At 40.5% G+C, this 25,822-nt stretch overlaps 1 protein-coding gene across 1 annotated transcript in view; it reads right to left on the bottom strand.

The window, feature by feature from the left end:
* LOC5521123 (integrin alpha-6) overlaps positions 1 to 25,162 on the bottom strand; it is a 30,942-nt gene extending 5,780 nt beyond the window's left edge. Inside the window, exons 1-26 of the mRNA XM_032366504.2 lie at positions 24,906 to 25,162; positions 24,702 to 24,829; positions 21,705 to 21,802; positions 21,347 to 21,482; positions 21,189 to 21,271; positions 21,060 to 21,108; positions 20,692 to 20,769; positions 19,673 to 19,717; positions 19,097 to 19,137; positions 17,218 to 17,363; positions 16,776 to 16,975; positions 15,431 to 15,522; positions 13,946 to 14,036; positions 13,533 to 13,578; positions 10,730 to 10,843; positions 10,522 to 10,583; positions 9,932 to 10,104; positions 8,773 to 8,928; positions 7,668 to 7,732; positions 4,747 to 4,891; positions 4,016 to 4,117; positions 3,565 to 3,644; positions 3,073 to 3,162; positions 2,398 to 2,500; positions 2,213 to 2,317; positions 1,755 to 1,814 (exon numbers count right to left, since the gene is read on the bottom strand). Of these exons, the coding sequence (XP_032222395.1) occupies positions 1,755 to 1,814; positions 2,213 to 2,317; positions 2,398 to 2,500; positions 3,073 to 3,162; positions 3,565 to 3,644; positions 4,016 to 4,117; positions 4,747 to 4,891; positions 7,668 to 7,732; positions 8,773 to 8,928; positions 9,932 to 10,104; positions 10,522 to 10,583; positions 10,730 to 10,843; positions 13,533 to 13,578; positions 13,946 to 14,036; positions 15,431 to 15,522; positions 16,776 to 16,975; positions 17,218 to 17,363; positions 19,097 to 19,137; positions 19,673 to 19,717; positions 20,692 to 20,769; positions 21,060 to 21,108; positions 21,189 to 21,271; positions 21,347 to 21,482; positions 21,705 to 21,802; positions 24,702 to 24,829; positions 24,906 to 25,069 (2,652 nt within the window). The 5' untranslated portion in view covers positions 25,070 to 25,162. The remainder of the gene's footprint in view (positions 1 to 1,754; positions 1,815 to 2,212; positions 2,318 to 2,397; positions 2,501 to 3,072; positions 3,163 to 3,564; positions 3,645 to 4,015; positions 4,118 to 4,746; positions 4,892 to 7,667; positions 7,733 to 8,772; positions 8,929 to 9,931; positions 10,105 to 10,521; positions 10,584 to 10,729; positions 10,844 to 13,532; positions 13,579 to 13,945; positions 14,037 to 15,430; positions 15,523 to 16,775; positions 16,976 to 17,217; positions 17,364 to 19,096; positions 19,138 to 19,672; positions 19,718 to 20,691; positions 20,770 to 21,059; positions 21,109 to 21,188; positions 21,272 to 21,346; positions 21,483 to 21,704; positions 21,803 to 24,701; positions 24,830 to 24,905) is intronic.
* Positions 25,163 to 25,822: the final 660 nt, after the last annotated feature.

The raw sequence follows: 25,822 nt of genomic DNA, 5'->3' as shown, positions 1-25,822 counted from the left end.
TTGACCTGGCTACTATAGACTAGTGCTGTACTGACTTGACCTGGCTACTATAGACTAGTGCTGTACTGACTTGACCTGGCTACTATAGACTAGTGCTGTGCTGACTTGACGTGGCTACTATAGACTATCACTGTACTGACTTGACATGGCTACTATGGACTAGTGCTTTCCTGACTTGACATAGCTACTATAGACTAGTGATGTACTGACTTGACCTGGCTACTATGGACTAGTGCTGTACTGACTTGACCTGGCTACTATAGACTAGTGCTGTACTGACTTGACCTGGCTACTATAGACTAGTGCTATACTGACTTGACCTGGCTACTATGGACTAGTGCTGTACTGACTTGACCTGGCTACTATGGACTAGTTCTGTACTGACTTGACCTGGCTACTTTAGACTAGTGCTGTACTGACTTGACCTTGCTACTACAGACTACTGTTGTACTGACTTGACCTGGCTACTATAGACTAGTGCTGTACTGACTTGACCTGGCTACTATAGACTAGTGCTGTGCTGACTTGACGTGGCTACTATAGACTATCACTGTACTGACTTGACATGGCTACTATGGACTAGTGCTTTCCTGACTTGACATAGCTACTATAGACTAGTGATGTACTGACTTGACCTGGCTACTATAGACTAGTGCTGTGCTGACTTGACCTGGCTACTATAGACTAGTGCTGTACTGACTTGACCTGGCTACTATAGACTAGTGCTATACTGACTTGACCTGGCTACTATGGACTAGTGCTGTACTGACTTGACCTGGCTACTATGGACTACTGCTGTACTGACTTGACCTGGCTACTATAGACTAGTGCTGTACTGACTCGACCTGGCTACTATGGACTAGTGCTGTACTGACTTGACCTGGCTACTATGGACTAGTGCTGTACTGACTTGACCTGGCTACTATGGACTAGTTCTGTACTGACTTGACCTGGCTACTATGGACTAGTTCTGTACTGACTTGACCTGGCTACTTTAGACTAGTGCTGTACTGACTTGACCTGGCTACTACAGACTACTGTTGTACTGACTTGACCTGGCTACTATAGACTAGTGCTGTACTGACTTGACCTGGCTACTATAGACTAGTGCTGTACTGACTTGACCTGGCTACTATAGACTAGTGCTGTGCTGACTTGACGTGGCTACTATAGACTATCACTGTACTGACTTGACATGGCTACTATGGACTAGTGCTTTCCTGACTTGACATAGCTACTATAGACTATTGCTGTACTGACTTGACCTGGCTACTTTAGACTAGTGATGTACTGACTAAACATGGCTACTATAGACTAGTGCTGTACTGACTTGACCTGGCTACTATAGACTAGTGCTGTACTGACTTGACATAGCTGCTATAGACTAGTGCTGTACTGACTTGACATAGCTGCTATAGATTAGTGCTGTACTGACTTGACCTGGCTACTATAGACTAGTGCTGTACTGACTTGACCTGGCTACTATAGACTATTGCTGTACTGACTTGACCTGGCTACTATAGACTAGTGCTGACTGACTTGACGTAGCTACTATAGACTAGTGCTGACTGACTTGACCTGGCTACTATAGACTAGTGCTGACTGACTTGACCTGGCTACTATAGACTAGTGCTGACTGACTTGACCTGGCTACTATAGACTAGTGCTGACTGACTTGACCTGGCTACTATAGACTAGTGCTGACTGACTTGACCTGGCTACTATGGACTAGTGCTGTACTGGCTAATACTTACAATGAGACCTAGCAGGTTGGGTTGATCAGGAGCAAATGTGCACTCAGCATTACCACTTATCTGAAGAAAACAAATCAACAAAGATAAGCACATTAGAATGGTCTCCATCAGGTTTGGGCGTCGGTCACCAACATACCCCCCACTACCAAACTTTATTCTAATATTTTGAGAAGGTCACGTTCAGTGATTCCTTTTTTAATTACACGATCCTGCCACTGACCCGTTTTCTGCGGGACTTTAATTTTCACTGATATGAAATACCAAAGGATTTGAGGCTGGGCTAAAGAAGCCCATGAAACAGCCTGAGAAGCAAACATGTTTTCTCTAGGCCCAGCTCTAAGCACCTTGCTTGTTTGGGCTGCCAGTCTCTTCAATGAGGAGAGCTCTCTATGTAAGCTAGCATGCTAAGTCACCTTGCTTTTGAAAGACAACAAGCCATGAGTTATATACATTCTCACCTCAACATCCATAAGATACAGCAGATGCTTGCCATTGGTTGCCTCAAACGGCCACTGAATGACGACTTCTGCTTCAGGCACGAAGTCTGGGCCCTTGTTTTGAGCCTGAAAAAAAAAGAAGGCACAATAACATAAATATTGTCAAAATAAATTATGAAAACGGAAAAAGATCAACATGTACTCACGATGTAAGTGTGACGAACTTCATTGCCAATCTCGTCTTCAACCCTCATGGCGCTTTCTCCCTTGACCTCGCCACCGTACGACACTTGCTCTTGCTTAAATGAACTGAGTTGGGAAACGTTCTCAAATCAAATAGATTTTCAAAATGACAAAGGGCTGTTTGACCCTTGAGTATAAGATAAAAAAGAAAAGTTGATATAAAGATAGAAAGAAAACCCAATAAAAGCCAATAGCTCATTCATAAAATAGTACATAAACGGGCCATAAGTTGGGCATCTAATGATTAACATCTTGTTGGTCATACCATCCCCATTTCCAAGTTAAAGTGGTACTTCTATTAACACCAGGACAGTGAAAGGCTGCTCCTTATTGGAAGCTCATCGTTTAATAAAGGTCACAAAGTAAATTACTTTTGTAGAAAACTGATAGTGAGTTGGACACTTATAAAAGCCAATCACGCCGCCATTTTACGTTCCCACACTGTGAGTGACTCAAAGTATCCATCTCCATCGGCTGATTCAATCAAGTATCTGAGAAACTTTCAATGAAATATCATCAATAAAGTATCAGACTTTGTTATTGTAAACAATAACAAAGGAATGGTTGATAGACATTCTTTCATAAGTGTCCGTAAAATGAAGGTACCACCTTAGCTGGCACATAACATAAATTCATACCCAGAGAGTTCCAAGTCAGCCTGAGAAACGATAGTTACGTTGAGCTCAATAAGGTTGTCTTTCAACTGCTCGGGTTGTTCTTTGTTCGAGCTGAAAGCGAAGATAGAAAAAGAGTCATTTATATAATATAAAAATTAAACACAGCCACCGCGTTTTGTGGCCATTTTATCTAACACACAAGAATTACAATTTTGCCTCTAGTCTCATTTAATTCTTAAATCATTGTGATTGTAAATTACATTTTTTAAGGGAAGGAGAAAGATAGCGAACTTGAAACCTTCCTCACGCCTCCAAAAATATGTAATAAAAATTAATAATCCTGTCAACGCTGTACATGTTTTTTTATGGCTTCAAAGACGAGTTGGTGTTATCTTTATCAGCTACACTTCGATACGCTCATAAAACGTGAAACAGGTAAAGGTTAACACAGGTTTGAAACGAGCACAGTCAAGGGGCAGGCTCTAAGTGCCATATTAATGTGTAGTCTCCTACCTCGTGACCTCAAGGAGAATGGGAAGGAAGTCCTGGGACTTGCTGAAGCTACCGGTATTTAGAAAAACCTGGACTCTTTTCTAAATAAAAGAAAAAGTAATTCAGCTTCAGGAGAAAACAAAAAAGAAGAACAAACGGCTTCTATGCCCCTTTTCATGGTAATTGAACAGAGATTTTGTTAGCACTTATAATGGCATGTAAACCAAATAGGGAACAAACGCCAAAAAAAAAAAAGAATTCCAGAAAACCACTTCAATGGAGAATAAAGAAAAGAACATTATTAACAACTTCAATGGAGAGAAAACTGATCTCCAGAAAACCACTTTTGCTACAGCGATACTACTTCAATAGAAAGAAATCAGAACTACGGAAAACTACTTTATAATAGGGAACAAAAGAGAAACAGAAGTAAAGAGGAAAATGGCCAATTCATTTTTGTCTAGCTCCCCACCATAGTCCTTGTCTTCATGGGGTTTCCGATGGGAATGCGAAGCCTGGTGCTGTTGTTCTCTGTCTTGTCTGAAACCGCTTGATGGCCAATGGAGAACGCTTCCTGGGCAAGAGAAAAAAATGGATGGATGTAAGAAGCGCAACAATGAGCAAGAGGTGGGGAATAAGGCCACCCATTCGATCTCGTGCCTCATAACGGTGACAATGACGACCTGGTTTCCCTGGGCCAGGGTCTGTTAACAGCCGTCATAACTTTTTGCTTGTTTGACCTAACGAGCTAAAAGGGCTCAGAATGCGATGATTTGGTAGAAAATTTGGAAACAAAATCCAACCAGTCAAAGCGTCACTTTTTTGTCAAATTGCACTGGACTCCTACTTATTTGAAAACGGCTCATTATATACCCCTATTCTATTCATGCTCACAGTACATAAAAAAATGAGTACATCAAAAAGAGTACAAACGAAAAAAGAACGATTATTCAAAGCATTTTTAATATTTTAATAAAAAAGATCTCATTTGCATGTTAAAAAACGAAATCGAAATCATTAAGGAACATTTCTCTAGTGACGGATGCTCAACTTTACCCTTCTTGAAAAGTTGTTCTCACCCATTTATCTGCTTAACCACGCCGGTTGTCGCAGCGATTAAAGTAAAGCTCCTCTATTTCTGGTTGCGTTCCGTTGTCGAGAAATGTGTTGCTGCTTGTGCTCTCTGTTTTCAAACTTTCTTACCTTGTCTGTATCCGAGGCGTCTAGCACCCGACTCTGGGCCACCCCCTCGGGAATGGTAACCAGTAGCTCCGTGTTATAAGCGGATTCGCCAGTGTTCGAGATCGTCACGTCCACTACATAATCCCGCTCACCCACCGCCAGTGTTCTGAGATATAACACATCAGGTTACAACTTTAGAGGTTGCTAAAACAAACCGTGAAACAAATTCTATATCTCAGGTCACTCGTCAGGGTTTGAAAGAGTTTTGAAAACCGTGAAAAGTTGGGTGCGTGGGAGCCCGAGAAAAGTTATAAAAACAGAGCCTCTTCTAAGCAGCCGTATTTGAAGGCACAGTTCAAACCTCACGGCTAATTTAATATGATCTATTATTAGAAAAAAAATTAAATAAATGGATCCACAACAGTTTTTTTTTAATGGGGCGTTGGGAATTCGTGGAACCAGTGTCTTTTTGAGATAGATATATCGCAGGGAATACTGGATTTACGAAACTTTTCTTTCAGGATTCGGGTTTTACGGTACATTTCTATCCGGATTTGTGATAGTGATAGTGATAGTAATAGTAATTGTAATCGAGAACAGCTCGAGAGAACAAGAACACTTCCCGTTAGACTGACATGTGCCGGTACTCGAGAACAGCTCGAGAGGACAAGAACACTTCCCGTTAGACGGACATGTACCGGTACTCGAGAACAGCTCGAGAGGACAAGAACAGTAATAGTAATAGTAATTGTAATCAAGAACAGCTAGAGAGGACAAGAACACTTCCGGTTAGACTGACATGTACCGGTACTCGAGAACAGCTCGAGAGGACAAGAACACTTCCCGTTAGACTGACATGTGCCGGCACTCGAGAACAGCTCGAGAGGACAAGAACACTTCCGGTTAGACGGACATGTACCGGTACTCGAGAACAGCTCGAGAGGACAAGAACACTTCCGGTTAGACTGACATGTACCGGAACTCGAGAACAGCTCGAGAGGACAAGAACACTTCCGGTTAGACTGACATGTACCGGTACTCGAGAACAGCTCGAGAGGACAAGAACACTTCCGGTTAGACTGACATGTGCCGGTACTCGAGAACAGCTCGAGAGGACAAGAACACTTCCGGTTAGACTGACATGTACCGGTACTCGAGAACAGCTCGAGAGGACAAGAACACTTCCCGTTAGACTGACATGTACCGGTACTCGAGAACAGCTCGAGGACAAGAACACTTCCGGTTAGACTGACATGTACCGGTACTCGAGAACAGCTCGAGAGGACAAGAACACTTCTGGTTAGACTGACTTTGAGGCGATTCGAGAGGACAAGAACACTTCCCGTTAGACTGACTTTTGAGGCGATTCAGATTCAGTTGCCGCTAAGGAACAGCGTGTTGGTTTTGTTTCAATAACATTGGTCTTGTTTCAGTAGTCGGTTGACGTCATAATTGAAAAAAAAACGGAAAAAAGGTAACTTGAACCTCCAAATTCGCGAAAGTAAATCCCCTGCAAACATATCTTTCGCCTTGATCGCGCAATGTGCCTAGAAATTTTTCGCGAAATTTAAGTTGCGCGAAAATAAAGAAGAATAAAGTATCTCGTGATTAAGAAGAGCATCAAAACCTTACTACGAATACATAACACAAACGTTTTTATGACAAATGAGTTAAAAATCAGGGCGCGTTATATCCACGGAAGCGCGTCCTACACATGGAGGATCGCTGAAACAAATTTACATTATCACACAATGTAAAAAAAAAACATATATATATTACTTTTCCAACACACGTTTTGATTTTAGTTTGCGTTTCGACGCATGTAGCTCAGTAACACATTCGATTAACATTTGTTATTTTCATTTTCATTTCCCAAAAATATGCAATTAACTCTATTGTCTCATACACCAGGAGTGGACCCAGGAGTTCCAAAAATGGGGGGCCGAGGCAAGGGTCTCAAGAAAGGGGGACGAAGTAAGGGTCTCAAGAAAGGCGGGCCGAAGCAAGGGTCTCGAGGAAGGCGGGCCGAAGCAAGGGTCTCAAGGAAGGCGGGCCGAAGCAAGGGTCTCAAGGAAGGCGGGCCGAAGCAAGGGTCTCAAGGAAGGCGGGCCGAAGCAAGGGTCTCAAGGAAGGCGGGCCGAAGCAAGGGTCTCAAGGAAGGCGGGCCGAAGCAAGGGTCTCAAGGAAGGCGGGAGAAGCGAAGGTTCCAAGAAAAGGGGCCGAAGCAATGGTTTCAAGACTGTTTTTGGAGAAGACAAACCGGCCAGCTGGAATAATGTTTTATGTTAACCGCCTTGGCAGATTGTCAGGAGTACACCAAAAAACAGTACACCGAAAAACGAGTAGAATACTGCTGTTTTCCGCAAATTTCCGTATCCCGAAAGAAAAGTCAGGTAAGCTTTTGCGAAATCTTTTAAGTTTTAAAACTTAAACGCCGGAGTTTTGCATCAATTCGCTAGACTTGAAGAAATTCGATACTGTTTCCCAGTCCCCAACCAACAAGTCAATAACAACTCGTATCTTTTGCTAACTGGATCGGAACGTTAAACTTTTTGGCTGTGTCATGTATCTATGGATGAACTTTATAAAAAATGCAAAGTTTGTTTACATTACTGTTCCCGTGGCAACGGAACGGTCAAATTCCCTTGTTTCACAAATTTACTTCATTTGTAAAGTGCTGTTGGCTGTAGGGAAATTTTCGAAAAACCAACTTTAGGATATTGTACTTTCGACCTTGGACGTCACTTAGAGGAAGTCTTATCAAAATCTATAAGAGGAACTCCGAGATCTTGGCGCCTTTCTTATTTTTAGTCACTCTGTTATTAACCTACTTCAAATTTCGCCCCAGGTATAAATCCATGCGCTAGCAAGAATTTTAATACCATTGTTTAAACAATTAAACGTCATTTATCAAACGCTTAAGGTGAAGTGCTAATTCTTACCTGTCGCTCTTGTCGCTAATTTGGAGGTTCGGCTCACACTTGACGCAGTCACGCTGAAATTTCAGCTGCGGAAAAAAGAACCATCGTTTTATTAATGACAGTCCGCAATTGTGAGTGTCAGCACATCAAAGCCATGCGACGAGATTGCAATAAGAAAAAGAGCCAGGTTTAGAAACGACTGGGCCAATAGACAGCGGAGCGTCAGGAAATACGCACGAAGAACGGGCACACATAAGAGTGAAATTCGCGATGGGAGACGGAACAAAAAAACATCAACAAATAAGTTATGAGGTGAAGCACAATCTTAGGTGCGACAGCTGCGACGGCTAGGACCAAGAAGGAAGCTTGACAATAAATACCATCGATTCTCTTGTGGCTATCTACACTACTGTATCGCTTTCCTAACATCAATCACACGAAAGGTCCATAAATGGATCTTTTTTTTTTTCTGGAGCTTTTGAGTATGCGCTACTATTAAGGTAGTTAAGCACCCTTCGAACGGGAAACTAAAGTATATGCTTAGGAGTTTATTATATGCGTATTTAGTCCCTATACCGCAAGTTGAAGACTAAATCTCGTGTATTGCCGACAAGTTAACAAGCTAACGTTGATCCTAGACTCCTCCGCAAGCGTCTCGAGTGTTTTGGACCTTTAATTGGGTATAAGGGATTTTATTGATTACGGGCTTCCTGTGGTGTGATCAAGAAAGGGATCGATTTTGTCCCCTGCCCCTCTTTTGCCTTCCGGTTACGGTTCAATCACCACAGGAAGCCCAATCAATAAAAGTATTGAAAAAGTACAAATAGATGCCTGCGGGGGAGGCTAACGTTTATCCTACACTATCCCGCCATAATGCGCGCGGAAAGACGAGATACACGTTGTATATCCAGTCAAATATCAAATCATCAGAGCCGTAGCAGGCCACGTAAGATTGGGGGCTTGGCACAATACAGAAACATTAAGAAAACTGTTGGGGGGCACAGCCACGCTCCTACTGGTCATTTCCTTGTAATTTTTTTTTTTTAATATTTGGGGGGGGGGGGGGGGAGGCGTTCCCCCAGTGCCCCATCCTTACTACGGCCCTGGTGATATACAAGCAGCGTACCATGGCAGAAGCGAAGGAGCCTTTCTTGGTCTCTAGCATGGCGTAATCTTTGAGGGATGAAAGAGTTCCTGGTGCTGCCGTGGGTGGGACGGATGGCTCGTGCATTTTATAGTTTATCCTGAATGTGATATCGGGGTAAACATCTTCCACATTCTCCTGGAAAACAACCACAACAGTTATTAGACACATTCTCCTGGAAAACAACAACATGTATTAGTTATGAATAGACGTATTGTTATCATACACACTCTTTTTAATTTTCGGTTGAGGCTAGGCCGTTCTTATTTTTTAGGGCTGAAAATATGATTAACCGATTTTTTTAAAAGCTGTGTTATCATGAACACAATTGGATTTGCAATTTAAAACGCTAACAAACAGTATTTTACTGCTATCTGAGCCTAGGCATATTCTTAACATGCTCTTAAAATTGCGTGAAATCTCAGGCTGCACGTTTTGATATAGAGGATATTATAAATAAGAGTGTCATAGCAAATTCAATAAAATATTGATTAATTGAAGGATTCTGAAGTCAAGCAGTACCGAAAAGTCGAATTATTAGTATAAAGTGTACTAAGCTTGTATTTCAATCGAACTCAGTATAGCACACGAAGGACCTCTTGGATTTGGAGAGATTCTAGATTTCTTTTTTGTTTGTTTGCATTTTCAGGTATTTTGGAAGTCTCTCGAGCTAGAGCTCCCTGTTGTCACACTAAAGAGAAATCACCCATTAGGATTCTAAGAAAAAAAAATGTCCAAGAAGCTTTGAAGCACGTTAAGGTATTGATTTGGTTTATGTATTTATCATAACCGGGTCAGTCATACACACTTTCTCCAAGGTTCATAGTCATTTTTCTTTTTGATGTTTTGCTTTCAGCTGTTTAAAGTCTCTCTGAGTTTTTTACCCTTAGGAACACTCCCTCTAAGAAACATATTGTCTGCGGGCTTGTGCGGTAAGGCGTAAAGGTTTTAAGTCTCTCTGAGGTCCTTACCCTTAGGAAGACTTCCTCTAAGAAACATATTGTCTGGGCTTGTGCGGTAAGGCGTAAAGGTTTTAAGTCTCTCTGAGGTCCTTACCCTTAGGAAGACTTCCTCTAAGAAACATATTGTCTGGGCTTGTGCGGTAAGGCGTAAAGGTTTAAAGTCTCTCTGAATTTCTTACCCTTAGGAACACTTCCTCTAAGAAACATGCTTTTCTGGGCTTGTGCGGTAAGGCGTCAGTCAAGGTTTTATTAAGCGCAGGTCCTTCTGAGGTTGAGAAAACTACACGCGACTGCTTCGACGTCCTTGAGTTCCTAGTATACTCAACATCCGCTTCGATATTAAGATCTATGCCTGAACAAGAGCGGAAACGAATTAATAGTTATATAAGCGAAATATCTATTATACAGGAAGACCTACAAGAAAACTGAAAGGATATTATAAAACTTAAATAGACGACGTTTCGCAGGATATCCCTGCTATTAACTTTTTCTTTCCTTAAACCCTCCCCCCCCACAAAGGGGTGGAAATTCGGAGGTTTTTTAAAGAATCACCTATCTACATTTATAGCCTCTTCCTCAGGCATCTTTTGTGGCGCGTTTTTAGCTATTTTCGTATTTCAAGATTTGGGCTTCCTGTCAAACTGCCAAAAAGTGGGAGAGGCTTGATTTCTACTCGTGCCTAGTCTTCTCGCACCTTTCGGTCGTAGAACCGCCTTTGGCCGTTTTTTTTATTAGGTGTATATAGGCGAAAGAACAAATCCACACTTACTTAACTTATCGTGCGTGCGATTTCTTCTTTCAGAATAACTGAGACAAATTTCGATGTCAATACTGAAAAAAGAAACAGCACATCATCATATGAAGCGTGAGGACGACGTAAAAATAATATTCATCCGGTCAAAAAAGCAATAAAAAGTAAAAATAAATTAATCCGGTCAAAAAAGAAATTCCAACGTCACGAGAAGTGAACCACTCACCAAACTGTCTGGATGAGCTTTCCTTTGAAGGTCTTGGAGCATGTTTTATTGCGGCTGTTAAACGGATTCGGCGTGATATTAACATCAGTGTTTATGTCAATAATTGGTCTAGACCTGTGGACAAAAAGCCATCTTTAAAAGATACTATGCACAAAACATAAAAACGCTTACCGCGCTTATATTCTACCTAAAAAATTGTTCTAAACGTGAAGAGAAAATGCTAAGCGAGAGGAATGTCATGCAAAGCACAGAATCAGCTTATTCTACACCCCAGACCAAAATGCATACCGGCTGGGGTGGGGTTTGTTGTCTGTTCATCGAGTGTGGCTACAACGTTTTTTATTTTCAAATTCAAAAGAAAGATTCCCGCCGATAGTACACCGTCAGACTACTGTTTTTTTTTTTTTTTTTTTTTTTTTTTTTTTTTTTTTTTTGAAGTAGGAATATTTATTTTAACAAGATTTGTTCGCTCATACAAACTCTGAAATAGACCTTCTACACTCGCCGCGAGCCTGGGCTACCTGTGTGCTTAGTGCTTTGCGAAACAACAAAGTACGCAACTAGAAAATTTTACCTTAAGGCTAAGTTCAAACGTCGTACTATCCATAAGCCGTATACAATGCAAATGCATGCAAACGAATCAAGTCTATTGTTTTATCTTTATTTCCATGCATTGCATTGAATACGGATCATGGATAATACGACGTTTAAACTTTTTTAAAGATATTAGGGAGATGATATATGGTTAGCCAGAAATAGAAATTTAATCATGACGGTATACAGACAGGATGCGTTTGTTCGTTTGAGCAGACATGACTTCGCATATATATTAAACAAAAACACCTGCCTTCTGCCGCCCTTAAAGGGGGGAAGGGGGTGGGGTTAAGCGCGCGTCTCCTGTGCCCCCCCCCCCCTAAGCTTCACCTCACGACTGGTATAATTTCACGTAGAAAAACCAGATCTACGAAACATATTCTCAGTATAATGATAGCTCGCAGAGGGAGCAGCAGGTCCTCTAGCAATGTTTCGATTTGAGCTTCGTCTAGCTGTGTCTGGGTCACTTGTCGTGTATTTCTACTGTCGTATTCAGCGTTGGGGCTATGGGTATCTTTATGTGCAGATGCCGCACATGGGCCGACTGGGCACTCTCAGAGTGGGCTTTGCCATAAGCAGCTCTTCCATTTCTCGCCAACTTTTGTGATCGTCGTTTGGTGATCGTCGTTTGGTAATTAGTTGATTTTTCCTTCATTATGACTTTTTTCCTTCTTGTTCATATTCAACTTTTTCGCTGCTCGGCATTTTTCCCCCCAATTTTTGTAATCTTTTTGCCCAACTTTTGGTAATTAGCGGATTTTTCCTAACCTTTATTACCATTTAACTTTTTAGCATATTGACTATTTTGCGTCAACCTTTGTCACCTTCTTCTTTTCAACTTAGGTAATTCGCAGATATTTTCTTACCTACACTTTCATTTAATTTTTTCGCTTGGTCATTTTTTGACATTTTTGTGAACTTCGTACAACTGTGAATTTTACGCCACCCTGGGTACCAGAGGCTCCGAGCTTCGCGGCGACAACAATTTGAGCTTAGCGAAAAAGCAAAATACAAATATTTTGATATGTCATTTTTGCGTGAATGTGAAGTCGGTTTGTCAAGTAATCGAGACGCCGCTAGCACCATACTGAGGCTGGCTTGGTTGCACCAAAGGCTTTTTCGCTTCGCTCAAATCGTTGTCGCCGCGAAGCTCGGAGTCTCTGGTACCCAGGGTATTTTTACCCCTTCTTGTAATACAAACTTTTTCTACGGATATTTCCATTTTGGTTGCGTTTATGGATTAGAATAAAATAGCAAAGACATGGCGAACTATACCTTGGCAACAAAACAGTATTGTAAAAAATAAAATAAAAGTTGGATAACATTTCGGCAACCATTTTCCTTAAACTTTGACTCTTTGTGCTGAAGTATAAAATAGCAAAGACATGGCGAACTATACCTTGGCGACAAAACAGTATTGTAAAAAATAAAATAAAAGTTGGATAACATTTCGGCAACCATTTTCCTTAAACTTTGACTCTTTGTGCTGGAAGAAGTGAAATGGAATTTTTATTCAAGATTCAGAGATTAATTGGTGGTTGACTAAAGTGGGAAAAGAATCAGCTACAGGTGCTGTGCTGATCAGTGAAAATTAATACCCGTGGATCTTAACGAGCGAAGCTAGAAATAATAATAAAAAACAGTGCCGAAAACAAACGAGAACGGACATTAACCGAAGGCATCGATCAATGGGGGTCTTGCTGGCAAGTTGAGTTAACCAGGATGTATTTGAAAACAAAATGCATCGGAATATTTGGCAAATGGAAAAGGAAGGGGAAGAGTCAACGTGGAAGAGTAATGAAATGTCCACGTCATACCTTTGGCATCTACTGAGACTTTGCGAGTTAATTGAAGATGTGTTTGAGGACAGAGAATCCATATAGTCGATATAAACGGTAAAGAACTGGTGAACGATAACAATCTACACGGATCCTTCGGCTGGTCTCAAGAACAACAAACCACACATATGAAGATTGCATTTACAAAGACACACCGGGGAAATGAATCTAGATCAAGCGCAATGGGAAGACAATATTATATTTGTTCATTTTCCTCTTACCTTTATTTGTACTCAGTTGTTTTAACTGAGAAATTGATGTAAACGTTAAGTCGCCTGCTTCCCCCATAACGCGATGTTACCCCATGTAACGGCATAAATCGTGAATGTCTATCTAATACACTATTGGACAACAATGTTTATGTAGATTACCTTAGTAGCACAACGCTATCGGAGGTGTAGGCGCCAATCAGTAAATCTGAAAACACACCGGTACAACAATAAACGAACGCAAGTAAAAATTTCAATAGCAGCGCAGGTATTACACTACACTGGCATTTATATACTTCCCCCCCCCCACCCCTCGTAAAAAACGACCCCCCCCCAAAAAAAAAATAAATAAACGTATCTATCAACCCATCGAATCATTTTAAAACCTACTTTCCTCTTCTAAGCATGTGTAACACTTTAAAACATAATTTTAAAATATTAGAGGGAGTTCTGGGTAAAATTGCTTTATGGGTAGGAACGTGTTTTCAGTATGATAGAGCTTTTTTAAGGTGTACACCCTACCCCACTCACCCTTCTTAAGCAGTCTCCCACCCTGCCAAGGTACAGTCACTCACCTGGATAGCCGTTACCATCCATGTCCAGTTTCCCCGCGATCGAGGAACCAAATGTTTTCAGGTCCTGGTTGATGTCTGTTGGCTTTATAAGCTATGACATGCAAGTAGAGATTCAAACAATAAAGATCGAGCTTGTATGGCCAGGGCCGTAGCCACCAACTTTTGATCGGTCCGGTTCTCAAGTCGGTGTCAGAAGGTAGGTAGTGTCAAAACTCGGATTCTAAACGGAAATGACCAATAGTGGTGTGCCCAATGATTCTGTATCGTGCCCTCCCCCCCTCCCCCTAGTCCCCCAATATTTCGAGGCCTGCTAAAGCACTGCATTGCACTTCGGAGATATGCCTTGATGCGTCGTAGGGCTCTTTCGTTTGTTGCAGGAAGAACATTAAAAAGGCGAAATAACTTGAAACTTTATCTAGGATACCCCTTTGATCTGAAGATAGACAATGAAGGGTTGTGTTGATATTGTGTGTTCTCTAAGTGTTAGTAAAAAAGACAAAAGCTTTCTTATCAAAACATAATTACAAAACGCTCTTCTTTGAAGCAGTTTCCTTGAAAGGCTTTACAGAGGAGCTGCTCCTAATTAGTGAAGGTCTTCAAATCTTTCTGATCGAATCGTGTCCAAATACTCGTTGCGGCATGATCGATTGCTTCACAAATGGGTGTAGAAAACTTTGCTTCTGCATTACATTGTTCAAATCCTTTTGGGGTCTTTCTCTTTGAATCGGATTCGGAGTCTTAGGTGTTTGAGTCAATTTGTCAGTGTGCTGCAAAATCATTTCAGCACTGCAATCACCAATTTCCTGTCAGGTCAATTACCTCGATATCACGCGAAACCGGTTTTATTCTTTTGTCAATTATTTTTCTTTTTTTCTTTTTTTTTTTAACGACTCTGATTTCTTTCCTCTGAAATTTGGTTCGGTTGAAACCGGACCAACCGAACCGGTGGATACGGCCCTGATAGCGGCCACCTTCTAGCATACGTGGTCGTCAACTAGAGTCCCAGACTTTCAATAATCATGTAAAAAACCTACAAACCTATTTGATGAATCTTTCAATCTAAAGAAGGGGAATTGCTCCTAATAGATTAAATATCCTTTCCAAATGGTTCTATCGCAGGTGCCTTCCCAGGATTAGCCGAGGGGGGGTGCGCAGTCATAGATATCATATGGAAAAAGCAGGGTATTTGAAGATTCCTTGATAAGAAATGACCCACTATTTGGCCGCCAAGGGGGGTGCGCGCGCACCCTGCGCACCCCGCTGTGTACGCGCCTGTCTCGTAAACCCCGATAACGAACACGATCTGAGTCAAATCCTGGTTTAATCACCATATAAACGCACTCTCTCCTTGACTCTTGTAGACCCACCCCTGCCGAGGGGGCAGTTCGACTGTAGTCACACTTGGAAGCACCTTCCTTCCTCCCTCCATTTAAAAAACAGAATGGCGAAATCAAGAAATTAATTCGGCACATGGAATCCACGTACCTGTCCAGCTTTCTGTGACACTCCGGTTTCCGAGCCATTGAAGATGTACACGACACCAGTCCCTTCCTCGTATGGGGCACCGACAGCGAAATCTGTCAGAGTGCAACGCATTAAGAGATTAGTGACTGTTGGGCCACACACTTTGTAATGGCTTGTATAGCCTCTTCCTCAGGCATCTCTAGGTTTTTAGTAGCCTACCTGTAGGCTTTGATAGTTTTTCCGGCACGAAAACACGGAGTTCTCATAACCCGGCCGCCATCTTGGATAATGCATTACGCAGGGGAAGGTGTCATTTTTTCTCCCCCTCCCCCTACGGAGCACATTATTCAAAATGGCGGCCATGCTATGCGAATACCGGGTTTTCGGGGTTCTCGTGCCGAAAAAACTTTCAAAGCTTACAGGTAGGCTAGGTTTTCAAGAATCGAAAACAAATAGGAAATCTAGATGTGGGAGTCCTGTGGCGAGCAATCGAGACAATTGGGCAGGCGGGAAGCTGGTCGAAGAACGCATGCGCTCGTCGCTTCGCCACCGGACACCCGGACAGCCTGCAACCGCCCCCGAGAGTTGGAGAACATTGCCTGTGGAGGAAGCTACGAGGCTATGGTTTGTAATGATTAACGTACTTTAAAATACTTACCCTGATATAAGTTACACTAAAACCATTCTTTTTTATAAACGATGACTGACTTCAAAATCTGTGACTGAATTTCTTTCAGCGTAAAATCTTCGACTTTTCCTAATTTGACAAGCGCGAATTGAGTCGATCAGTGAAAGAGATCAACTCCGTTCTTTCCGGTCGCTATTTTGTTTGGACATACGCACTAAAACCGGAACCAACAGATTCTGTTGGTGAAAAAATTGATACGAGATTGATAATTTACATGGTAACCACAAAAATAATTTCGCGCAAGCTCAACGGGATTCGAAAGCAGCTATCGGCAGAGTCTTTTCCTGCGGACACAAACAAACGAGAACGCGAAAGACTAGAGTCGCGACAAGGATGAGTGCTCTGCTAGCAGGGTATAAATTACTTGATGTACTTCACACTTTGTAATAAAATCTGACGACCTTCGTAATACTTGCCAACTTCGTAAAAGATTGACGCACTTAAAAAAATTGACTTCTATGAAAATCTCGGGCATTTTGTACAATTTCATCCTACCCCTGCCCCCACATCAGCCCAAATTGCGTAGATACAACCGGACCATTTAAAAATAAAAGAATAACAACGAGCATTATTCGCATTTGCTTGAAACGTGGAGTTGATTGAGGTTCTCGACTTGAATGAAGCATAGATTTGAAGGAAGATTCTTTTCACGTAAATTCCCATATTCGCCGCACCCACCTTCATAGCCATCTTGGTCAAGGTCGCCTAAGTTCGCCACCGCGTGCCCAAAGTAAGCGCCCTTTCGAGCGATACTCGGCGCAAGCTCGCGAGTCTTGGAGAAGGTGCCATCACCATTGTTGGTGTACACGAAGACACGCCCTTCGTTAGGCGAGTTCTTCGTGGAGTAAAATGGCGCACCTATGACGACGTCGGTCCAGCTGGAAACAGTAAACGTGAGCAGAATCTTTTAATGAGACGAGAGGTATGGAGACAGGTCACTAAGAGGGATGGGGCATTCCAACAAAAGCACAAACGTTGATCTTAATTGAAACCCTGTCATGCGACTATACTAGGTAACTAGGCAAGTACTCGATTAATGGCATTTGAGGAGTTTATTCTTTCAGTGAAAACCCTTCATGTTATGTCATACTGCTGAATACATACAACTTAAAATATTTACCCATCACCATTCACATCCACGCCGGCAACAGAGAAGCCAAATCCTGAGCCGGGTTGAGGTGGCCCGTCGGCTTCAGTGGGGAGCAGAACGCTCCTTGACTTGAACATAGGGGTCTCGGCAGACGCTGTATCAGCAAACACCACGACCTGTGACAGCAAGAAACGTATAGCCTCAACACCACGACCTGTGACAGTAAGAAACTTATAGCCTCAACACCACGACCTGTGACAGCAAGAAACTTATAGCCCCAACACCACGACCTGTGACAGCAAGAAAGTTATAGCCTCAACACCACGACCTGTGACAGCAAGAAACTTATAGCCTCAACACCACGACCTGTGACAGTAAGAAACTTATAACCTCAATACCACGACCTGTGACAGCAAGAAACTTATAGCCTCAACACCACGACCTGTGACAGCAAGAAACTTATAGCCTCAACACCACGACCTGTGACAGCAAGAAACTTATAGCCTCACCACCACGACCTGTGACAGCAAGAAACTTATAGCCTCAACACGACGACCTGTGACAGCAAGAAACGTATAGCCTCAACACCACGACCTGTGACAGCAAGAAACTTATAGCCTCAACACCACGACCTGTGACAACAAGAAACTTATAGCCTCAACACCACGACCTGTGACAGCAAGAAACTTATAGCCTCAACACCACGACATGTGACAGCAAGAAACTTATAGCCTCAACACCACGACATGTGACAGTAAGAAACTTATAGCCTCAACACCACGACCTGTGACAGCAAGAAACTTATAGCCTCAACACCACGACCTGTGACAGCAAGAAACTTATAGTCTCAACACCACGACCTGTGACAGTAAGAAACTTATAGCCTCAACACCACGACCTGTGACAGTAAGAAACTTATAGCCTCAAAACCACCACGACCTGTGACAGCAAGAAACTTATAGTCTCAACACCACGACATGTGACAGCAATAAACTTATAGCCTCAACACCACGACCTGTGACAGTAAGAAACTTATAGCCTCAAAACCACCACGACCTGTGACAGCAATAAACTTATAGCCTCAACACCACGACCTGTGACAGCAAGAAACTTATAGCCTCAACACCACGACCTGTGACAGCAAGAAACTTATAGTCTCAACACCACGACCTGTGACAGTAAGAAACTTATAGCCTCAACACCACCACGACCTGTGACAGCAAGAAACTTATAGCCTCAATACTACGACATGTGACAGCAAGAAACTTATAGCCTCAACACCACGACCTGTAACAGCAATAAACTTATAGCCTCAACACCACGACATGTGACAGCAAGAAACTTATAGCCTCATCACCACCACGACCTGTGACAGCAAGAAACTTATAGCCTCAACACCACGACATGTGACAGCAATAAACTTATAGCCTCAACACCACGACATGTGACAGCAATAAACTTATAGCCTCAACACCACGACATGTGACAGCAAGAAACTTATAGCCTCATCACCACCACGACCTGTGACAGCAATAAACTTATAGCCTCAACACCACGACCTGTGACAGCAATAAACTTATAGCCTCAACACCACGACCTGTGACAGCAAGAAACTTATAGCCTCAACACCACGACCTGTGACAGTAAGAAACTTATAGCCTCAACACCAGGACCTGTGACAGCAAGAAACGTATAGCCTAAACACCACTTTTGGAATAATACAGCCTATTAGGTCCAACCAAAGCAATGAATTGACAGTTCGAAAGTACTATGGTTATCAGTTATTTGTAGTCAGGGTTAGAATTTGAAGAAACAAGCTACATCTAACGTTTGATTTAACTTTAGGATAATCTTTAAAAACAAACAAACAAAGACAGATTATTTCCTTCACATACATATTACTACATACCATCCCATGATGATTGTATCTAGGTGCTCCAGTTACAATATCTAAACAAAGAAGACTTTATAAGAAGGACTATACAAAAGGAAGGGACTGTTTCAAAATATAAAAAAAATATTTTAATATATGTCAAATAGCCCCCCTACTTCACAGTTTAGAAAAAAAACTATATCAAGGTACTGTACTTGCACCAGTAGAAACATGATTCCCACTTGATTTTCATATTACACATTTTAATGTTACAGTTTCATAAATCACTTCGAGGTAATTGAGCAGAAGCAGAAGTCTTGGTTTAATAAAAAAAGCCTATAGTCTGAGAAAAATAATAAGCAACCAGTCCACAGAAGTGTGAACACAATTTAAGTCCTGTAAACTGTGAACAGCGGAAATATGTATGATGTAAGTTGTGATTAATTGGCAAGATATTGAAACTTTGAAATGAGTCAAATAATTGACTCATTTCTTACTTGTCATTTGCCAGAAGACAATAAATATTCTACAAATATTTTTTTTAAATGTCAATGTTTTTTTAAATGATAACAATGTCAACTTATAAGAACTTTTGGTGTGTAGAGTGCTTACCAAGGCGGCCTTTTGTGAAGAATGTCCCAATTGATGTAGAGTAGCCTGTAAAGTAAGAACAACTAATAATTATCAAAACAAGGTGTACAAAAGAAGAGTAATGGCCAGCAGATCAGCATCAAATCTGGTACATAATGGCCCAAAATCAATTTATCATAATCAGTTAAGATCTTGGTAAAGGTAAACGACGTGTCCGCGGAAAAAATATTGTCGTGTTGCAATTTCCACTACATGTACAAACTATATATCAAATAAAAGATAAAAGATTGAATTATCTCGTGCAAGATTTATTTTTGCAATAGCTAATTTCGTGTTTAGGTTTTGAGGCCTCAAACTCAAAAGTACGGAGGTTACTCTGAAGCGTAATGCATCATCGCGTTATTGCGCATGCACTTGCACATAATTGCATCTCAATGACAGATAGATGATCTAACAATGTGTGTGAGGACTTTTTGTTATTTGACACTGTCAACAAAATATCATGAATCAAAGTTGGAACTCTCATTTCTGGCAAAATTTGGACACGAAAAGTGCTAGAAAAGCGATCTTCAGTCAAAAATTCCTCACACACTTTATGATATGGCATAATTATCTATCAGATCCTGAAAATTTAAAGCCGATATCTTCAAACCCGTCGGTTATGCCGACAAGCTCGAGTTCTCACCTTAAAAGAATAAAATAGAAAAGTCAAAGATTTGGCGTGAATTCACAGTCAACAGGTCACGGGAAACAGCAAGGGCCCATTTTAGCCGCCGTTAGAATGCAATTTATGGGAAAAATTTTTTGGCACAAATAAAGTTTAAGAACTATTGATATGAGGCTTTACAAAAAAAACACAAAAACAAACAGTCGTGTCAAATTTTCCTTTACCACGACGTTAACACAAAGTGTTTAATGTGGGCTCTGCTTTTAGGCAGTGCCTAAATCTATATATTATATGTACCTTGCAAGGAAAATCTGGTGCTTTTAGCTAGATCAGGCCAACCAGCTTTATTTTTGGTAATCAAAAATTCACCCACCTTGATAGCCAAATGGTGCTGAATCATTGTAAATCTGGGCTCCAAAATTAGGGACATCTTGATGGTAATATAGGACACCTAAAAATTAAAAATCCAAAAAATATCACTTAATAAATAAATTCATTGATAACCACAAGCAGGGGTTTCACTAAGTCTGAGAGAAGGCCATGGAGATTGATAAGTAGAGGGTGGATGTTATTTTATTTTATAAGTTCAAATAAAAATAAAACCACTTTTTAAAATTAGCCGGCGTTTGGTGATAAATAACTGGCAGTTCCGCAGGCTGTCAGGGCCTAATGAAACCCCTGCACAAGCAAGCTGCATAGTAAAATGTTTAGGTCTGAAATAGATATGGATGCTTAGCATACCCTGATAGTTCATTGATCCTGGAGCACCAAATGTCATAGCATTCCTGTCCTAGAATAATAACATAATAGGTTCAGAAAACTGTCTGTCTGTCTGTCCTTCTGTCCATCCTTCTGTCCGTCTGTACTTACAGGAATGTACATTGAGCTGACACCCATCTGGCAGTAAAGTTGTTTGGTGTAAGTTGCAACAGAATTGGGATTACTTGCATCCTCTGATAAATAAACAAAGGCATAAGAAATCAAGAAATACAGAGCGAACAGGAAAACCTCAAAATCGAATAACTTACCGTCATTCTTTTTCTTGCATTCTTCATAAGCATAAATTGATCTAGCACTCATTTTCTTTTTTGTAGAAAAACACCTTCCTGGATACATGTGGTACTTGCGTAGACGTCCATAGTATAAATATCTATGGGCACAGGACTTAAAAAAACAAGACAATATCATCAAACAATGCTAATGAAGAACTCAGATTTACAGTATTGTATTAAGCCTGTAGCCAAAAATGGCAGCAAGACTCAGCTTTGCTGTCAAATAAGCTACCTCGGTAAATGCTGTGTTCTCGTATGGGAGTGTGCAAAAGCCAAGTAAAAACAGCTTTTCATAATTTTTGAAATTTCTAATGAGTAATAAAGTAATAATTACCAAGACAGTTCCATCTAGCCCAGAGCTGTGCAAAGACACTCCAAACCACATGTTGCTCTTGTCGTCCAGCTCTTCATTATCAGCATCTACTGTGTTGCCTAAGAATGCAAACAAAAATTGAATTTAACATACATCACTTTGATACAGGCTACTAAATAAAAAATACATTGTCACTATCAACAAAGACTATTGTATTTAATGTATTGAATCAAAAACTTTTAAAATTGTGCTACAAGGGAAGAAAAAAATGCCACAAAACAAATGGATACATGTATTTATTTTTAAATTATGTAAATTATGTGCTGTTAAGAAAATTATGCTTTTACGCATCTGCACATAATTTTGGGAGCCCTGTTAAATCCTAAAAAATCAAAATATTTCTTTAAATTGATAAAAAAGTTCCTGAAATAAAACTCATAATGTATTGAAACAAGAGCTTTTCTGTAGATTTAATGGCTTAACGTTTAGAACAAATAGAGCAAGAATACAATATGCACGGTACAAAACTAGGGAATCTTCTGAAGAAGACTTTAGCAAAATAGGGAGAGCGAAAGCAACAGAAGGAAAAAATATACAGAAATATGGAAACAAAGGATACTTGAAGAGAAGCAAAAATGATTACAGTATGCATTATACTGAGACGTCCAAAACTTAATTTAACTCAAATCAATTCAAAACTCTATTCAATTTACTTTTTTTTTTTTTTTCAACTCAAAACAAGAAAAAAAAAACTGTTGAAAGGCTTCCCTGGAAGCCAGCAAAATGCTAATCAAATAATAATCTAGAATCTTTCACTATAATCAGCACTAAAATTAAATATATTTTAGACAATTACTCAAAATATAACTTTCAATTTAGGCGCAAGCATTTTATTAGCAGAAACATTTACAGTTTTTTTTTAACAGCAAAAACAGCAAAAGTCTTGAACTATAAGCTAGAATTTATTTAATTAAAAAGGAACTTAGCTAAACAAAAAACATGTTCTTTTGTATTATTCAAGATTTTTTAAAATTTTACTTTCAATTTTTTTGGGGGGTCTGAATGAAGACTTGTTATTTTGGAGGGCAAATGCCTTTTGATTTCTCAGAAACAGTGATGGAGTAGCAATAGCAATAAGTGCCAAGTGCAAATTCAAAGCCACAAAATCATTAGTTTATAGCAGTGGTCTAACAATTTCAAACTGATAGCCGCGAAATATGTAGCAGGTGCTAAAACTAAATGATCAAGATATTGGTGGGGAAACACAATTTCCCAGTGGGGGAGCCCATACAAATTTTGCCCTGTGTGGTCAGCATTATTTAAATACATAGCAAAGGTGTGTTTGTTTGGAATGGTAGGGGGTTTATTGACGCGATATGATTATATAAGACAAGGCTACATGCTGTACAAATTAAGGAAATATGTGATGGGGGTCCCACATACATTTTCATAGCCAAGCCACACAATTATTGAATTCAAAACATAACACATATGCTAGAAAGAAACCAAAACATGAACGAGACGAAAGACAAGGTTTTATAAGCAAGCATATCAAGATTCACAAACCCCTTCCTATAAAGCAGAGGATTAAAAAGTAGTCAGTCAAAAAAGCTTTATGCTAATGAAATTAGAAAAAAATAGAATTGATCGGAACATAAGTTTTATTGCCTTTGAACACAAAACAGCACCGGAAAAGTCTTTGGTGCGATTAAAAATGAATTCATTAAAACAAATAATCGATTTCTGATATATAATTTCTTCTAAAGTTATAAGAATTGACAAGAGCGCAAAAAGGGGATTAAAAACAAGGGCAATTTTATTTCCATTTGTAATTAATACCTTCGGAGTGTGAAATAACAGGGTGTTTCTAGGAAAAAAAATCGGCAAAATTAGCACTAGTGTGACTCTATTATCCAAATGTCTTACGAATGAAACCAACAAAACCAAAAAAACTTCACCCTTCCAATCCTGAGTTGAATTCTAATTTTGTTCTTCATTATAAATAGGATGAAAGGATATTAGTGATCAAACAAGAGAGGTTTCTGAAGAACAGAGTAAATAATTTATGGATAATTTTAAAAGTCAACAAATTTGAGTATTTTGAAGAGCACGTTGTCCCCAAAAGACGGTACAAGGATTGACTTTTTTAGCGTAAATCCAACAATTACAGGTTTTCAATGATCCAAACAGATCATGAAGAGCATTACTTGTAGTAGAAATGTCATTATGCATTTGCCTTCTAGTTTTTTTTTTTTCTTATCTAAGTATTATAGTGTTATATTCTTATTTTGGAAGTATAGAAGCAACGGTATCAGATAGTGGATTGGTTGAGCATGTTCTTATGATATCTCAAAGAGATTGGCAAACGCAAGAATAAGAGAACCCGTTTCAAAACAAGACATCCGACTCTAGCTTCGAGAACGTTTGTTTCACAAAGGGCACGTTGCATTTTGTGAGGTCTCAAAAAGTCGTGCGAATTTCTACATGCTTTAGCACAAATACTAGCCCTCAGGTCATAGGAAAGGGCAGAGCGATGAAGGCAAAATAAAACAGTAGAAGAATAACACCGAAAAGATTAAGTGGGTAAGCATCGGTTATACCCCTTCAAATCACAGCACGACTCCGTAAAAGTGCAGGGAAAAGCGTTTTTAATGTATGTATAGTCCGGAAGCAATGGATATCTACTCAACTAAGAACGTAACTATCCAAAGCTTGCGAATTTTTTTATGAAATGCCACTAATAAAAAATTTAACACTAATTTGTTCAAGGAGGATAGAAATATTGTAGTGAACTAGGATTTTCATTATACCAACAATTAGCAGTTCGGGTAATTTCATGTGGTTTGTAAGCAAAGGTTTCCCATGACAGTAATGTGTGTTGTCGTGACCTGCTAGATATTTATGGTTCCCAGGTTCCCCTAACGGAGAATAAAACTAAGCTGTCGAAAGGCAAGTTGTAAGTAAAGTTCACTAACAATCGACTTTCGAGGGTAATGATGTTGGTTAGTGGACGCTCACCTCCCGTATCGAAGTCAATTTGCTCGCAATCTGGTTTAGTCAGATCACATTTGTATACAGCACCCGGGTTAACGATATTTTTAGTCAGCATTTCACTAACGTTAGCCTTTGGAGCTCCTACAAGAAGCCTATGGAATACAAATGCAAGTAAATCAGCACCAAAACAGGCATATCACAGAAGCAATGCAAAAAAGTTTAACATACCAGCTTGTGACAGAAGAGTCACTGTTCGATGCTTGATGCTGTGCGACCGAGAAGCCAAAATAGCTTCCCTTTTGATCATTTTGTCTAACTAGAGGTAGATTAGTGTCAATGTTAAATGCTACACAGTAATGCAGGATGGCCGGCCACAGTAATAAAGAAAACATCTCGTCGAACTAGACGACAGTTTATGTGCACCCTTCCCGCCGTAGAGAAACAACCACAACTCGTCAAGTGAAGTGTGTGGCGTGACGTGCGTTACCGAGCAGGCGCGAATACAACATAGCGGACATTCCATGCGTGACAATACCGCGCCTAAGCCAGCGACGCGCCGGAAACAGTATGTAGCTGCCTACGCAACAAAACTTCTACTATAGTAACCCTAAATATTATTCCTTTATCCATAACGACAACGAAATCACACGAAAGTCAAGAAAACGGGCTTGTGGTGTAGTCTCTTGAGGTATTTCTAGCTTTGCGTTTCGCGGTTGTGTCACGCAAGTACGCGCTCATCAATTGTCTGGGCGAAACAATAGCACTTTTGATGTAGGAAACATAGATGACAACCACCCTTCTATCGCGAAACCGAGTTTCCGGTGCGACAAATAAACGAAAAGTTTCGTCATAGCTCGGATTAGAACGAAGTTAGTGAGTTTAAATGTAGGCTAGCGGTTAGGGAAGTAGATGTTTTGATGTCGGCTTTTGGTGTTTAGCGTAGAAGGTTTGCCCTTTACACAGCGGGGCTTGCATGACCCCCAGGAGTCAAATACAAGACCTCTATCGTAAACACAAAAACTCATTATCAAGTAAATATGCAAATACACGACGCCTTATTTACTTTTTGGTTTCATATGATACAGAGAGGCAAAAGGTTTACCCCTTTTTTGAAGCAAACTAACGCTTCCCCGTTCTTTAAATGT

The sequence above is a fragment of the Nematostella vectensis genome, chromosome 2, assembly GCF_932526225.1.
Source record: "Nematostella vectensis chromosome 2, jaNemVect1.1, whole genome shotgun sequence".
In the NCBI taxonomy this organism is placed as follows: domain Eukaryota; kingdom Metazoa; phylum Cnidaria; class Anthozoa; order Actiniaria; family Edwardsiidae; genus Nematostella; species Nematostella vectensis.
This window is presented reverse-complemented; position numbering and strand designations above follow the sequence as displayed.